Consider the following 13,667-nt stretch of genomic DNA (forward strand, 5'->3'; position numbering starts at 1 on the left):
TTGAAATACTGGATCATCTCACCTGCAACTGAGACCTCCTGCTCCAAGTGATGTGGGGCCATAGGCATATATTAGTGCTTAAGATGCTACTGGTCTGAATACTTTATTTCTGAATTGGCTTAAACTTGTCAAATTGAGTCTAAAGATACTAGAATCAGCCCGTAAAATACCAAGCATGAAAACACTGACAGAAGGCATGCCCTCAGTGCCATCACAGCGCGAATGGAAAGCGTTTTAAGGGAAAATAGGGTAAAAGCATGCTTGTTGGATTTGTAATCGGCTGATTTAAACATTCCATGAAGTTGAAGTGTAGCTATGTGGATCGGATATTTTAGATTTCCGATAGGACACCATTCATATGGACTCACTGTGCCGCTTCTCGTGGAGGCGGATCCACGCTGCAGAGCAGCGGACAGAGGGCTCGGTGGAGGCCGGGGCCGGGCTTCTATCTCCGCTTTAACCCTCTTTGAGAGACAGGCTCAAGCTCAGGATGGCACATCAAGCTCAGGACTGCTGGACCCTTTTCACGCCACACCTCTGGATTTACACCAGCTGATGCTTTTGTCCTCTGCTGATCTTTCTCAACGACAAAAATGTATTAGCGGTTCAACTTTGCGGATTTTACAAACACATTTTGCTTCATTCTACTGCAGTTTTGCAGCTACTTGAGGCTATCGGGAATTCACAGGTGAGACAGTTCACAGACGAGATCTCACGGTTGTTGGAAAGTCTGGAGCGCGCGAAGAGGTGCGTGTCGTCAGCAACCATCACTGCGTGTCTAAAGATGCTGAACGACATTAAAATAGAAGATTGTCTGCGGACTGACGCGAGCTCACTGGATGTTATGATCGGTGAGTTCTACTTTTCTCTTCTCTCGTGCTGGCAGGGCGCAGAATACTATTTGTGACAGTTTGTCAAGATGTGAACTTGATTTTAAAACGCTAACCCTAACTCTTACTGTATTATTTAAAAAAAGTTTTACTCTTATTTCCACCCACCATATTATTATTATTATTATTATTATTATTATTATTATTTTTTTATTATCATTATTAGTATTATTATTATTATTATTATTATTATTATTATTATTATTATTATTATTATTATTATTATTATTATTATTATTATTATTATTATTATCCTTTCATTCAGTTCCATTCTACTACAGCTTCCTCACTATTATTCGAACGCATTTGTCCTCTTATTAGAGGGCGGTTATTGTAATGAATCAAGAATGAATAATTCTATGCACATTTTTTTTTTTTTTTACACACAGTTATTGTTTTCTCTTTAAACTGCATAACACATTCCATAATTTTTGTTTATACTATAAAAAACAAAATCATCGTTTTTTTTGCGCACCGAGTTGTTATAATGAAAATATAAGCACTGTTTGTTGTCATGGTGACTGTTTATACGACGCTGGCAACATAAAGGCGACATGTAGTTATCTTTGCAAACATTGAGAACACAGGCCGGGCTGAGTAAACGTCACATTATTGTTCCTTTGATTTACTTCATATCACACACCTGAGGCAAAAACAATAGGCCTACAATGAAACCAGAACCCGTCGATTGAGGCTTGATAGAAGCTTTTTTCCTCCAATGAAACATGACTATCACTAAATTAATATGTTGTGAATGTGCATGATGGCAGTAATTAAATACAAATTAGCCTATAATACTCATCTCTGCTTTTATATGAACTATATCGCTGCAGTTTACGAGGTGCGTTTGATTTATATATTCTCTCCTCTCCGTCAGGCGGTGACCCTCTCCAGCAGGCCGTGTGTGAGGGCTGCACGCGGATCATCTCAGACCGCTTTCTGATGCGGGTCAATGACGCTTCCTGGCACAAGGAGTGCCTGCAGTGTGCCGCGTGCCAGCAGCCGCTCACCGCCACCTGCTACTTCAGAGACACGAGACTGTACTGCAAGGCCGACTACCAGCAGTAAGAGCCGCCTTTCTGTCTGCTCACAGCCGGAAATTTGAAGGAAATTTTAAGTAGGAGAGGAAGGAAATTTTAAGTAGTCCTAGCTTGAGTTTATTTTTTTTAAAGAAAGAAAAAAAGCGCTTGCTGCTGTTTGAGCCTATTGAAGGCCAGTTTTTGTAAAATGTAGGCAGAGGCATGTAGTTTAGATATACTAGGGTTTCAAGGGTTTCTTTTTAACTACTCCTCAAACATATTTGAATCTCCTTCAGATTTTTATCTGACAGCATCCAAACCACAAACCAGAGACGGAGTGGGCATAATTTATTGTATTTGGTTCTTACTCAAATGGCCTAATGGTCATACATCCGTGTAATGACTCTAGGAAAACTGTTTCTCTGTGGGTATCCCTTTTAAAAAATATCCCTTTGTTAAATTCAAATATATACATTTTAATGACATATATTGGTAGCAAGTTTATTTTTTATTGTGAAATGTGAGAAAATACCCACTATAGGCTACTGAAATCTAGCATGGGCAAGACCCCCCAAAATGCTGTGCCACCCCAAATTGAAAAGAAAATGTCTCTTCTTCTATTCAACCAATCAATAAATGGCCGCATCAAAATAGCATGTTTTAAGGTTGGATCTATAAAACATGGAGAGAGAGCAGAGTTACTTTTCTGATCGGCTCTCCATAAACGCCGACTACTATGTGTGCGTGTGTGTGTGTGTGTGTGTGTGTGTGTGTGTGTGTGTGTGTGTTTGTGTGAGTGTGTGCTCAGTGGACGTTTGTCCTGCTGAGTAGAGAGCGGAGAGAATTTGTCATTTTACACTTTTTTTTTTTTAATGTATATGTATCATTATTAAATCATACCTACTTACTGCCCATATGTGGAGGATATCAATAGAGAAGCAAAGGGAGTGAAGGTGGCAATAAATAATAATCAAGAATAAGCCTGATTTTAAATATTAATAGCTATTTACAGACTGTAAGAAGCCTGATTCTGACTTTACAATAATTGTCTTCATGTTTACAATCGGGTAGACAAACTGTTAAAAATATGCAATAATTAAGATCTGTGTATATGATGGAATAGTGGCATTAGAAAGTGTCAGAGGCCACCAAATTTGGGCTTTTCGGGAGCATTCCCCTGTACCCCCCTAGATGGTTACTTTTTCCCAAATCATTGTAAAAATACCTGATTACTGAACACAGCTTGCCTGTACTCGTTGGTAAGATTTAAAAAATACAACTTCGGCTATAGCTTTAAGCCTAAAGAATACTCATAACCAACCAACCAACATATACTGCCCCCCCAAAGCAGTCTAGAACCGGGCCTGGTGTGTCATGCTGTGCATGTTATCAGAAGAGTGAGTGAACAGTGGGTCAGAGTGCTGTAGTGAATATTTAGAACTTGTGTGTAGAGTTTGTGTCTGTAGCAGCTGGGTGGTCTTGCCTGTTGTCTTCAGGGTTTTTGCAGACAGCCTGGGCAGCGTGCTGACAGTCAGATCATCTCTCTGCTGGGTATCTCTGTGAGCCTGTCGCCTTTTCTTTAGGAGCCTTTGTCCAGTTCTGGAACTTAAAACACTCACTGTTGCATGCTGGAAGACTGGTGACTACAATGGGAAAAAGGCATCTCCCATAACATTGCACCGCAGAAACTTTCAGCAAAAACAGTGAATTTCACAGCGCAGCCTTGAACAGATTAAGCACAACAGAGATTCTTAAACCTTTTCCTTACTTGTTATTGTTACAGTTCATTCTGAAAATATTTAATCATTACATATGATTAAGATAAGGAATAAAATGTGTACCAGGTTTAATATTAAACCATGGAACCTGCATACTTAAAACCAAGACATGGAATAAACTAAGTGAGATCAAATATTAAAAAAAAATATATATTTTTTTTTTTTTCGGAAAATTTGCAAACAATTGCAGTACAAATTTAAACGGGCTGAAATAAAAGCAATTAAAATAGATGTATCTTTTGAAATGTTGAGAGTGCATGAAGCAAAATCGATGGACTGAATCAAAATAAAACCAAGATTTTACCAAAGGCATAGTAGAGATGTGAAATATAAATTTACATGAATTACAGGATTATATTGAGACATTGTAAACTAAAGCCCAATATACCAAGCAGAAAAAAAAGGATAAATAAAAATGAATTCTGGTGGTCTGATTAACTGCAGAAAAACATTTGAAGGCTTTAGTAGGAGTTTCAAAACACATGTATTTCTCAAAAGTGTGTTTCAACTCTGAGAAAGGAATAACTGCAGCATCATGTCTCACTGTTGAATGGAAACCTTCAGTCTGCAGCGGTTCAGTCACTTCTCTGAGAGTCAGGAGGTTTTTTCTGGAATTAAAGATTTAGAGATGAATTATAAGTGCTATACGGGATATTTTACATTTGAAAGAAAAAAAAAATATTCAAGCAAGGTTCATTATAAAGGAAAAACCCAACAAACTGCTAATAACTACCTTGCATTTCTACATGTGGACTTATCTCACACTCGTGCTGTAGCTTAAACATATTCTAAGTGCTCTGTTTGGATTCTACAACATGAGAAACATCTATTTCCTATATATCCATCTCTCTTTACCTAATTTTTCCTATCTGTCTTGATCAAAATATAATGCCTAAAATCCTTAACATGTATTTATTTCACCCTCTTTTCAATTCAAAATAAGAAAATTCCACGAGTAAAAAAAGATAATTTGATTAAAACAAAATAAATTGATATGTATAATTATTTATATTTACCTCCCCTGTCAGTCAGCTGGTAAACACATAGTGATATTAGGAATTAGAGATACAAACTTTATCATGGTGGCCTAGTGACACGGCTTCCAAACATAACACAGAAGATCAGAAGGTTGTGGGTTCAATACCAGTCCTGCCACCATTGTTCCCCTGAGCAAGGTACTTAACCCTGAGTTGCTCCAGTGAGACTGTTCCTGTAGTTCACTGTAAGTCGCTCTGGACAAGAGCGTCTGATAAATTACCTGTAATAATTAATGTCACATCATTATTATTTTATACGTATGTGAGAGAAAATGGAACTTGTAAACCACTTTATTAATGAAATACAATAAATGATTGAATCTGAAGGTGTACTACAGTGGGGCCGACTTCCCACATACAGCTCTGCTTGATTCTAACTGTACTTCGTGAATTTCACTCATTTTACAGATGCTTCACAGGAGGAATTTTAAAGTTGACAAATGTACTAATAAATGCTCAAAATGTCTTTATAGCTGCTTACCACTACATTATAGTGTGTTCTAAAGCATTTATTAATGGTCTATACTGCTTATACATGCTAAAATAGGTGCCAAAATAATATAGTATAAAGTGTTACTTTACCTGCATAGTTCTGTGTGTGACCTGCAATCTTTGTTGTGCTGATGTAGGCCCATTTAACACTCATTTATATCAACTCACAAAAAGTGACTAAAATACGATTTGACAATTTTATTGCGGGCTCCTCCAGTCTTTAAATAAAAAACAATCTATTCTTTTTGTAAAAAATGTAAAGAATTGTATGAGAATAGCTGGTCCACCATAAAGGTCAGCCCACTTTAAGTGAGCATGGGCTTTGGGGGCGGGGCTAACCTTGTCACTTTAATCAGCAGTTGGAGCTAAATTTGGATTTAGTAAGTAGCATTTATCCAGCGACAAATAAGCTGCACACACACTGTTACTTACAGAGTCGATATCACCCTCTCTCTCTATATATATGAGGAAACTTTACGCCGTTAGCACTGCTCGCCAACTGCACTAGCACCACTTGCTAACGCGATATGTGTCGATGTTTTCACTTTGCATCGATGATATTGGATCGTTGATCATCGAATCGATGTATTGGTCCAGGTCTATGGAGCGTTACACCTCTGCTCTGTAGCTTGTAGGTTTATGGACATTTACAACCTGGGGAAAAAAAGATATATAATCAGGAAATTGAAAGTGCTTTTACATACATTTACTCCCTATAAAACATATGGACATTTATTAAAGGTGACTTCAGATCCACAAGTTCCATTTCATTCTCAAATGTGGTTTCAGTACTTCATTTAAAGGAGACATTATTCTTTATTTTAATTTTCAGGTTCAAACTTGTCAGCTGGTATTGGAGCTCTCAGGTCACAGTGGTCTTCCTGACGCATCTTCCTGTGGATACTGACACTTCCTGATGCTGCTGGCCGCTTCCTACAATTTCTAGTTGCAGTCTAGACGTTTTGGAGCTGGATATTTTCTACATTCAATTAACAAATTTTACTAATTTATTTGTGTTTTTACAAATAAAACAGGAAACAGAAAAACGAAAAGTCACAATCATGACAGTAGCGTAACTTTAGATAACTTAACAGGACATGAATTACGGTGTCCTGAGTGAAAGTCCTGTGTTTGCTTGACCCATCCATCCTAACCTCCTCTATGGTGATATTGGGCTATACAAATACATTTGATTTGATTTGATTTGATGGCACAGCAGCCCAACAGGACGTCAGATATGTTTTCACGGTCCACACCTATTTGGTCTCATTTTCGGCTAACTGCTAACCTGTATGAAAGGTACTGTACAAATCAAGTTGGATTGATTTATATTTAGCATGAAATAGGACTAGGTCTCCCTTACAGATAGGGTGAGAAGCTCAGCCATCCGGGAGAGACTCAGTGTAGAGACTCGGGAATAGAGCCGCTGCTCCTTTGCATTGAAAGGAGCCAGTTGAGGTGGTTCAGGCATCTAGTAAGGATGCCACCTGGGCACCTCCCAAGGGAGGTGTTTCAGGCACATCCAGCTGGGAGGAGACCCCGGGGAAGACCCAGGACTCGGTGGAAAGATTATATCTCCTCACTGGCCTGGGAACGCCTCGGGATCCCCCAGTCAGAGCTGGCGGATGTGGCCCGGAGAAGGGAAGTTTGGGGTTCCTTACTGGAGCTACTGCCCCTGCGACCTGACCACGGATAAGCGGTAGACCAAGCCTATTAAATTAGTGGCCCGCGGGCCAGATACGGCCCTTCTGAAGAGGTTGCCTGAAAATCGGGCTGGCATATATAGCATAAATAAAACTAAAGCCTGATTCACACCAAATGCGGCGAAAACGCAGGTGTTTCCATTCCACTCCGAGCTGCAGCGGCGTCCGGGAAAAAAAGCACTCTGTCCGCACCTGCCATCGGCTCAGTCAAGCTTCACGCTGCACACTGGGTTGGCGGGCCACAGAGAAAGTCACTCTCTTACTTTAGCTAGGCAAGCTAACAACACGCTTCAAGATGTCTCTCTCCAAGCCAAAGAAACCTAAAGTTGATTCTGAAAATCGTCACTTCCAGAGCGAATGGACTGACACATATTTATTTACTTTGCCAGCCGCAACAAGTAAAAAATTGGTGTGTTTATCGTGCAACAAATGTATTTCCGTGATGAAAGAATTCAACGTGAAGAGGCATTACAAGTCATGTCACGGCTTGTTTTCTGCCAGATTTCCCGTGGGCTCAGAGGAACGGAGAAGGAAAGTACAGGGACTGTTAGCATCATTTAACGGAGTCAAGTGGCTTTTGGTCGCTTTTGCACGGGACAAGAGAGCCACAATAGCAGCCCTACTTTTTTTAGTTCTCTCCTCTCCTTTCCTCCGCTGTGTCTGACTGACTGAGTTATGGTAATGAAGGAACATGTCAGTGCCACAGTGAGTTTTCAATGGACACTGGAGATCTATGGCACATAGGAAGAAGATATATCCACACACAATACTTGTTAGGAGGTACATTCATTATTGGATTGGCTCTGCACAAGAAACATAGAATGTCAGAAGAGCTGTGCTTTAAGTCCAAATGCAATCAAGTGACATTGAGCTGTTGAGCACTTTGAATATCTGATGCTGTAATAACAACCTCATACTTTGCTACTATTCCTATTATATTATATAAAGTAACCTCTAATGAGAGCTGCAGGGTATCATATTGTCTCTTCTTTTTATTTGTTAACAATATAGTGTGTGTGTGTCTGTGTGTATGTGTATGTGTCTGTGTGTGTGTGTGTGTGTGTGTGTGTGCGCGCGCGTGTGTGTGTGGCTGTATGTATGTGTCTGTGTGTGTGTCTGTATGTATGTGTCTGTGTGTGTGTCTGTGTGTGTGTCTGTGTGCATGTGTCTGTGTGTATGTGTCTGTGTGTGTCTGTGTGTATATGTCTGTGTGTTTGTCTGTATGTGTCTGTGTGTGTGTCTGTGTGTGTGTGTGTGTGTGTGTGTGTGTGTGTGTGTGTGTGTGTGTGCGCGTGTGTGTGAATATCAGTTATTTAAAAAATATTTTTTATATTTTTGTTGAGGTAACTGCAGCTCACAATATTTCAGTACTAACTATAGTGTTGAAGTGTTTAAGTCCACCCTCATCCTGATGCTTCTCTTCTCATGAGCTCTCTTTGACTTTGTTTTTGTAGAGGCTTGGTCTCTGTTTTGTAGAGGCTTGGTCTCTTTTTTTTTGCTCCTTGTCCTTCTGTAAGCTATCAATTATTAATTTTCAAACAAGGAGTTTTTTTTGTATGTGTGCATGTGTGCTTAACATTAATCAAACAGAGCCCCCTTCAGGTGAGGGTCCAGGAGTAAATCCTGCACCCAGACACAGCAGGCTGTCCACGAGTGTAAATACACTCTGTCCAAGTGGGAGATGTGGGCAGAGAGAAAGGGGGGGTTGTACAAGATGGGAGCTCCTAAAGCCCTATTCTGTTTGGAAAACTTTACAGATTGGTTTTCATCACCTTCTCCCACAGTCCCCAACATCATCTAACTGCACTGATTTATGCCACTGCTCCTCTGACCCCACCTTCACTTCAAACAGAGGCAACATGAAACAGTCTGCACTGGAAGTTGTTTGAAATAATTTCAAAGCATAATTTTCTGTGTAGGATTTATATATAAATATACAAAATAATTTTGTAACTTAATATTTTAAACTGAAATAATAAAATGTGACTTTTATTTTAAGTCTAACAGTAGCAAATGCAATGGAAAATGTTGCATTATTTTAATGAATAAACTGATTGGAGAAAATGTACAGATGGAATTGACATTTCTTCTAGTTTTAGCTTACATTTAGTCTTAATTACAATCAAAACTAAAAAACACAAGAGGTGACTGTGTTTATCAACAACAATGTAGGTTAGCTTCCAGTTTGTATTTGAGTTATACAGAGCTACAGAGGTGTCAATATTAGACAGATAATAATAATAATAATAATAATAATAATAATTTTTATTTAGACGCGCCTTTCAGGACACCCAAGGTCACCTTACAGTGCATTTAAAAGTTAAAACAGCAACAACAAAAAAGACGGAAAACAAATGAGTCAAACCGACATAGATAAAACAGGCAAGACAGAGTGTGGAGTGACGGAGTGAAAGGAGGATCTGTGATAACAAGTTTATTGTGTTTTAGAGTGACTAGGCCAGTTTAAACAGGTGGGTTTTGAGGTGGGATTTGAAAGTCGTAATGGAGTCAGACTTGTGTGTGGAGGCAGAGAATTCCAGAGCCTGGGCGCGGTGCAGCTAAAAGCCCTGGCTCCCATGGTGCTAAGGCGGGAGGTGGGGACAGTCAGGAGTCCGGCTGAGGATGAGCGCAGGGAGCGGGAGGGGGTGTATTCCTGGAGGAGGTTAGGTGAGGGCGAGGTTGTTGAGGGCTTTGTATGTGAGCAGAAGGTTTTTGTAATCAATCCGGTGCTGAACAGGGAGCCAGTGAAGTTGGATGAGGATGGGGTGATGTGGTCAGACGATTTGGTGAATAATCTGGGCAGTCGAGTTTTGAATGATTTGGAGTCTGTTGAGTAGTTTTGTGGGTAGGCCAGAGAGGATAGCATTACAGTAGTCAATCCGGGATGTGACAAATGCATTAACCAGGATTTCAGTGCTGGATTATGACAGGGATGGGCGGAGTCTGGAAATGTTGCGGATATGGAAGAAGGCAGTCCGGGTGATGTTTTTTATGTGGGGTGCAAACGAAAGGGTGCTGTCCAGGATGACGGCAAGGCTTTTGACTTGGCTGGTGAAGGATGCAGGGAAGCCGTCGATCATGATGTTTGGGGGTGGGGTGGTTAGAATTTTGGAGAGGGTGTTTTTGGAGCCGATGAGCAGGGCCTCGGTTTTACTACCGTTTAGCTTCAGGAAGTTCCTGCTCATCCAGCTCCTGATGTCCTGGAGGCAGGTGGTGAGGACGGTGGGGAGGAAAGCGGTGGTGGGTTTGGTTGAGATATAGACTTGCGTGTCGTCAGCGTAGCAGTGAAAGTGGATGCCATGGTGACGGAGGATTGTGCCCAGGGGGAGGAGGTAAATGATGAATAAGAGTGGACCCAATACTGACCCTTGGGGGACACCCAGTGAAACAGGAGAACACCCTGACCTGTGGTTCCCCAGCTGGACATGAGAACCAGGAGAGTGCAACACCAGTGATCCCAATGTCAGCCAAGCGTTCCAGGAGTAGTGGGTGGGAGATTGTGTCGAAGGCAGCGGTGAGGTCGAGGAGGATGAGGATGGTGAGCACTCCAGAGTCAGCTGCACGGAGGAGGTCGTTGGTGATTTTAACCAGAGCTGTTTCGGTACTGTGCATCGGGCGGAAACCAGATTGGAAGGGTTCATGGAGGTTGTTTGAGTCGAGGTGGGACTGGAGTTGAGTGGCAACCACCCTCTCAAGGGTTTTTGAAATGAATGGAAGGTTGGAGGTGGGCCTGTAGTGGTTAAGGTCAGCTGGGCATTGGGTTTTTTGAGAGTGGATGTGATTGCAGCCATTTTGAGGGTGGGGGGTATAGTTCCAGAAATGAGGGAGGAGTTCATTATTTTTGTGATCATGAGGGAAATGGACGGCAGACAGGCTTTGACGAGGGTAGTGGGTGGGGATCAGCTCTGGTTTTAGATATTACAAACATCCATGAAATACTGTGTGTAGGAGCCAATTAGCACTCCTGCTATAAGTAGGAACCAATGTTTGTTGACGGTGGTGTTCCGCCGGAAAGCAAACCACATACACACACACGCACGCACATACAAGTTGGCGAAGGTAGCGTTTGCTCCCGCAGGGTAACCTATTGTGTGTCTAAATGTCATGGTATGTTTGGTAATAGAAAAGGAAATAAACGGACTGAATGTTCAATCGCAAATGTTTGGAATCGGAATCGTTATTCAGCAGGCAGAACAAGAAGTGCGTCAACTAGAGCAACAAAGCGGAACCCCAGTGGCTTAAAGCGTTGGCTTAGCCTCTACACAGTGTCTTATATGTTGACCATTAGATAAAACTCCCATGAAATAGAGGAATATAAGGAAACAGGAAATAAGAGGAAACAACGAACATTTCCAAATTCGAACATTAATTAACAAAATATTAGAAAAATCAGAAGCCTATAACACAAATGAAAAATATAAAAAAAAATTAAACGTCATAATTAGAGTTGAAAGTGAAAACAGAATCCTCTTTTTCTAACTATAAAGCTTGTATAAATGATGTCATACAGAATACTGAGGACACTCTCTTTACAGTCAGCTTCCTGCTGTTTTATCACACAAAATTAGGTGGTAGTCATTTATGAGGTGATCTGTGTTTCTTCCCACTGACCTCAGAACAGCCTGGCATTCCTCTACCACACAGGGACAGACTCTAAAAGTTGAGAGAGCCACAAATCATTAAGGGGCCGCAGGCAGTCTGATAAATGCTAGTCACTCTGAGAGGATGAAGATGAATCTACATCTGAACATTTATTCCACCCCATCAATCATGGTTTCATACCACAGCATAGCAGTTTGAACTTATCCCAGGTCCAGCAACAGTGCTAAATAAAAATAAGGTGAGAATATCTTCTAGAGGATTTCTTTTGTTTTTTTGGATCAAAGGTTGAGATTTAGAGAGCGATGGCTAGTGGTCAGTGCAAGATCTACTTATATGGTAAACTCATATTTCATGTCAATGTAGTGGCATATCTGACTTCTGCCGTCACACACTTGCAACCAACATTAGTATTTGTATTAACTGTACCGTACTGTATTGTTAGGTTAGGTCTTTCCCTGACATTAATCAAACCAGAGTTAAAAAGCTGAAATATTGTAGAAAATGGAAATTTTAAAACGGTATATATTTGCAATGATAATCAACTATGTAGTAAAGCAGGCAGAGGTTGAACAAAGGCCTGGAGACAAATCTAGCATGTGTTGCAGAGGTTTGGTACATTTAAACTGTACTATTAAAGTAAAACAAGAGACAGTCGCAGTCATGACCGCTCAATCTTCTACTTTAAAAAAAATTATATAGATTTTTTTTTTAATGTGAACTGACTGACTAAAATATACTATATAATCAAGGTTCGTTTCCTGGTTAATAAATGCCATCCTGCGAGTGTGACCAGCAGCAAATTAAAAAGTGGTTTCACCATTTTTATTGAAAAGGATGTTTCGGTAATTTCAGGAGACACAAAGAAGGCTTGAAACCAAAAGCATGACACTGAGAGCAATCAATGTAATAAGGAAGTTCACAGGCAGGCAGGGGTCAAAAACAGTAGATCAGGTTAACCATTGGGACGAGAGGCCGGCTGGGGAGTCCAACAGCATGTAAGCAGAAGGCTTGAAAAGTGTCACTTTTAGGGGACAGAGAAGATAATGTTGTCGTTATCGTCACTTTTCTCAAGGAGCAAAAGGGTCCTCCAGAAAATAAAAACAACCGTGGAAATTTATTATACATTTAAATTCAACATAAATGCTGAGAAGTTTAAAGACCTGCTGCTGCTGATGCAATTTTTGTATTACCAGTGACAGGCCAGAGAGAGAATAAGGACCAGATCTTGTCCCTCACAACAATATGTGGCAGACAGACATCAGGGTTTGTTTTGGATGTCCTCCCCTACTATGTCATGTCTCTGCCCAAGACTTGGCCAGGCTACTGATTGGTTTTATTGATTTAGGTTCAATTTCCAAACCCAGAAAGTGAAAGTGAAGAGATGAAGACAGCTGGCTGATCAGAACTTCTGGGGAGCTCGGTGAAAGGATGTGATGAGAAATGAACATAAACAGGGTGGACGAGGGTCACATCAATTTTGCACTGACATGACAAGTGACAGAGGCAGAGAAGGGAACAGTTTGAGTTTGACAGCAACTACATGATTGGCTCAGGATCATCTTCGCAAAAATCTGATTGTTTTAACTGAAAGAGTGAAAGAGAGACAGCAAATGAATGAGAGCATAAAGTGACTGAACTTCATGGCTAAGCTTAATTTTATTACAACTTTGGTCTTATGTTTATATATATATGTAGTAATTTCTGAGATCTGGTAATGTGACATCACTACAATAACAGGGCAAGACACATGAGCATTCAGAGTGGTTGGAAACATTGTTGAAGTATTGGGCTCCACCCGTCCCCATCTTGGCAGCGACACAACCCTCTAACTCCCAGCTAATCTAAAAATGGGCAAAGAGGTGAATCGTGGGTGGAGCTGAGGCAGCAGAGCAGACAGCTTGCAATCTGGGACGGCACCCACCTGTCACTTAAAGCCACCACGGCCCTAGTAATGCATAACTTTAAGCTTTAGTATAATTAAGACAGGTAAATTATATAAAAATTCCTCCACGTACAGTTGCCATGAATAAGAAAATTAGCTACAGAGACCAAAACCTTTTTTGTAGCTGGCTGTAAACATGTTTATTTCTGCTGTAAAGTTGTGCGTGCTATCATGGGGGCGTATGGAGATTGACTCTCTTTTGGA

The 13,667-nt window shown here is 40.7% G+C and overlaps 1 protein-coding gene across 3 annotated transcripts in view; it reads left to right on the plus strand.

Annotated features, from left to right (window-relative positions):
* Window positions 1-598: 598 nt before the first annotated feature.
* The window catches only part of LOC115016809 (LIM homeobox transcription factor 1-beta-like), a 52,692-nt gene continuing 39,623 nt past the window's right edge, over window positions 599-13,667 (plus strand). For 2 of the 3 annotated variants that reach the window (XM_029444853.1, XM_029444852.1), the window contains exons 1-2: window positions 671-851; window positions 1,768-1,954. In XM_029444853.1, coding sequence (XP_029300713.1) covers window positions 785-851; window positions 1,768-1,954 — 254 coding nt within the window. In that variant the 5' untranslated portion in view covers window positions 671-784. Of the gene's footprint in view, window positions 852-1,767; window positions 1,955-13,667 lie in introns of all 3 variants that reach the window. The other variant, XM_029444854.1, reaches the window with a different exon arrangement.

Source organism: Cottoperca gobio, chromosome 12, assembly GCF_900634415.1.
Source record: "Cottoperca gobio chromosome 12, fCotGob3.1, whole genome shotgun sequence".
Classification (NCBI taxonomy): domain Eukaryota; kingdom Metazoa; phylum Chordata; class Actinopteri; order Perciformes; family Bovichtidae; genus Cottoperca; species Cottoperca gobio.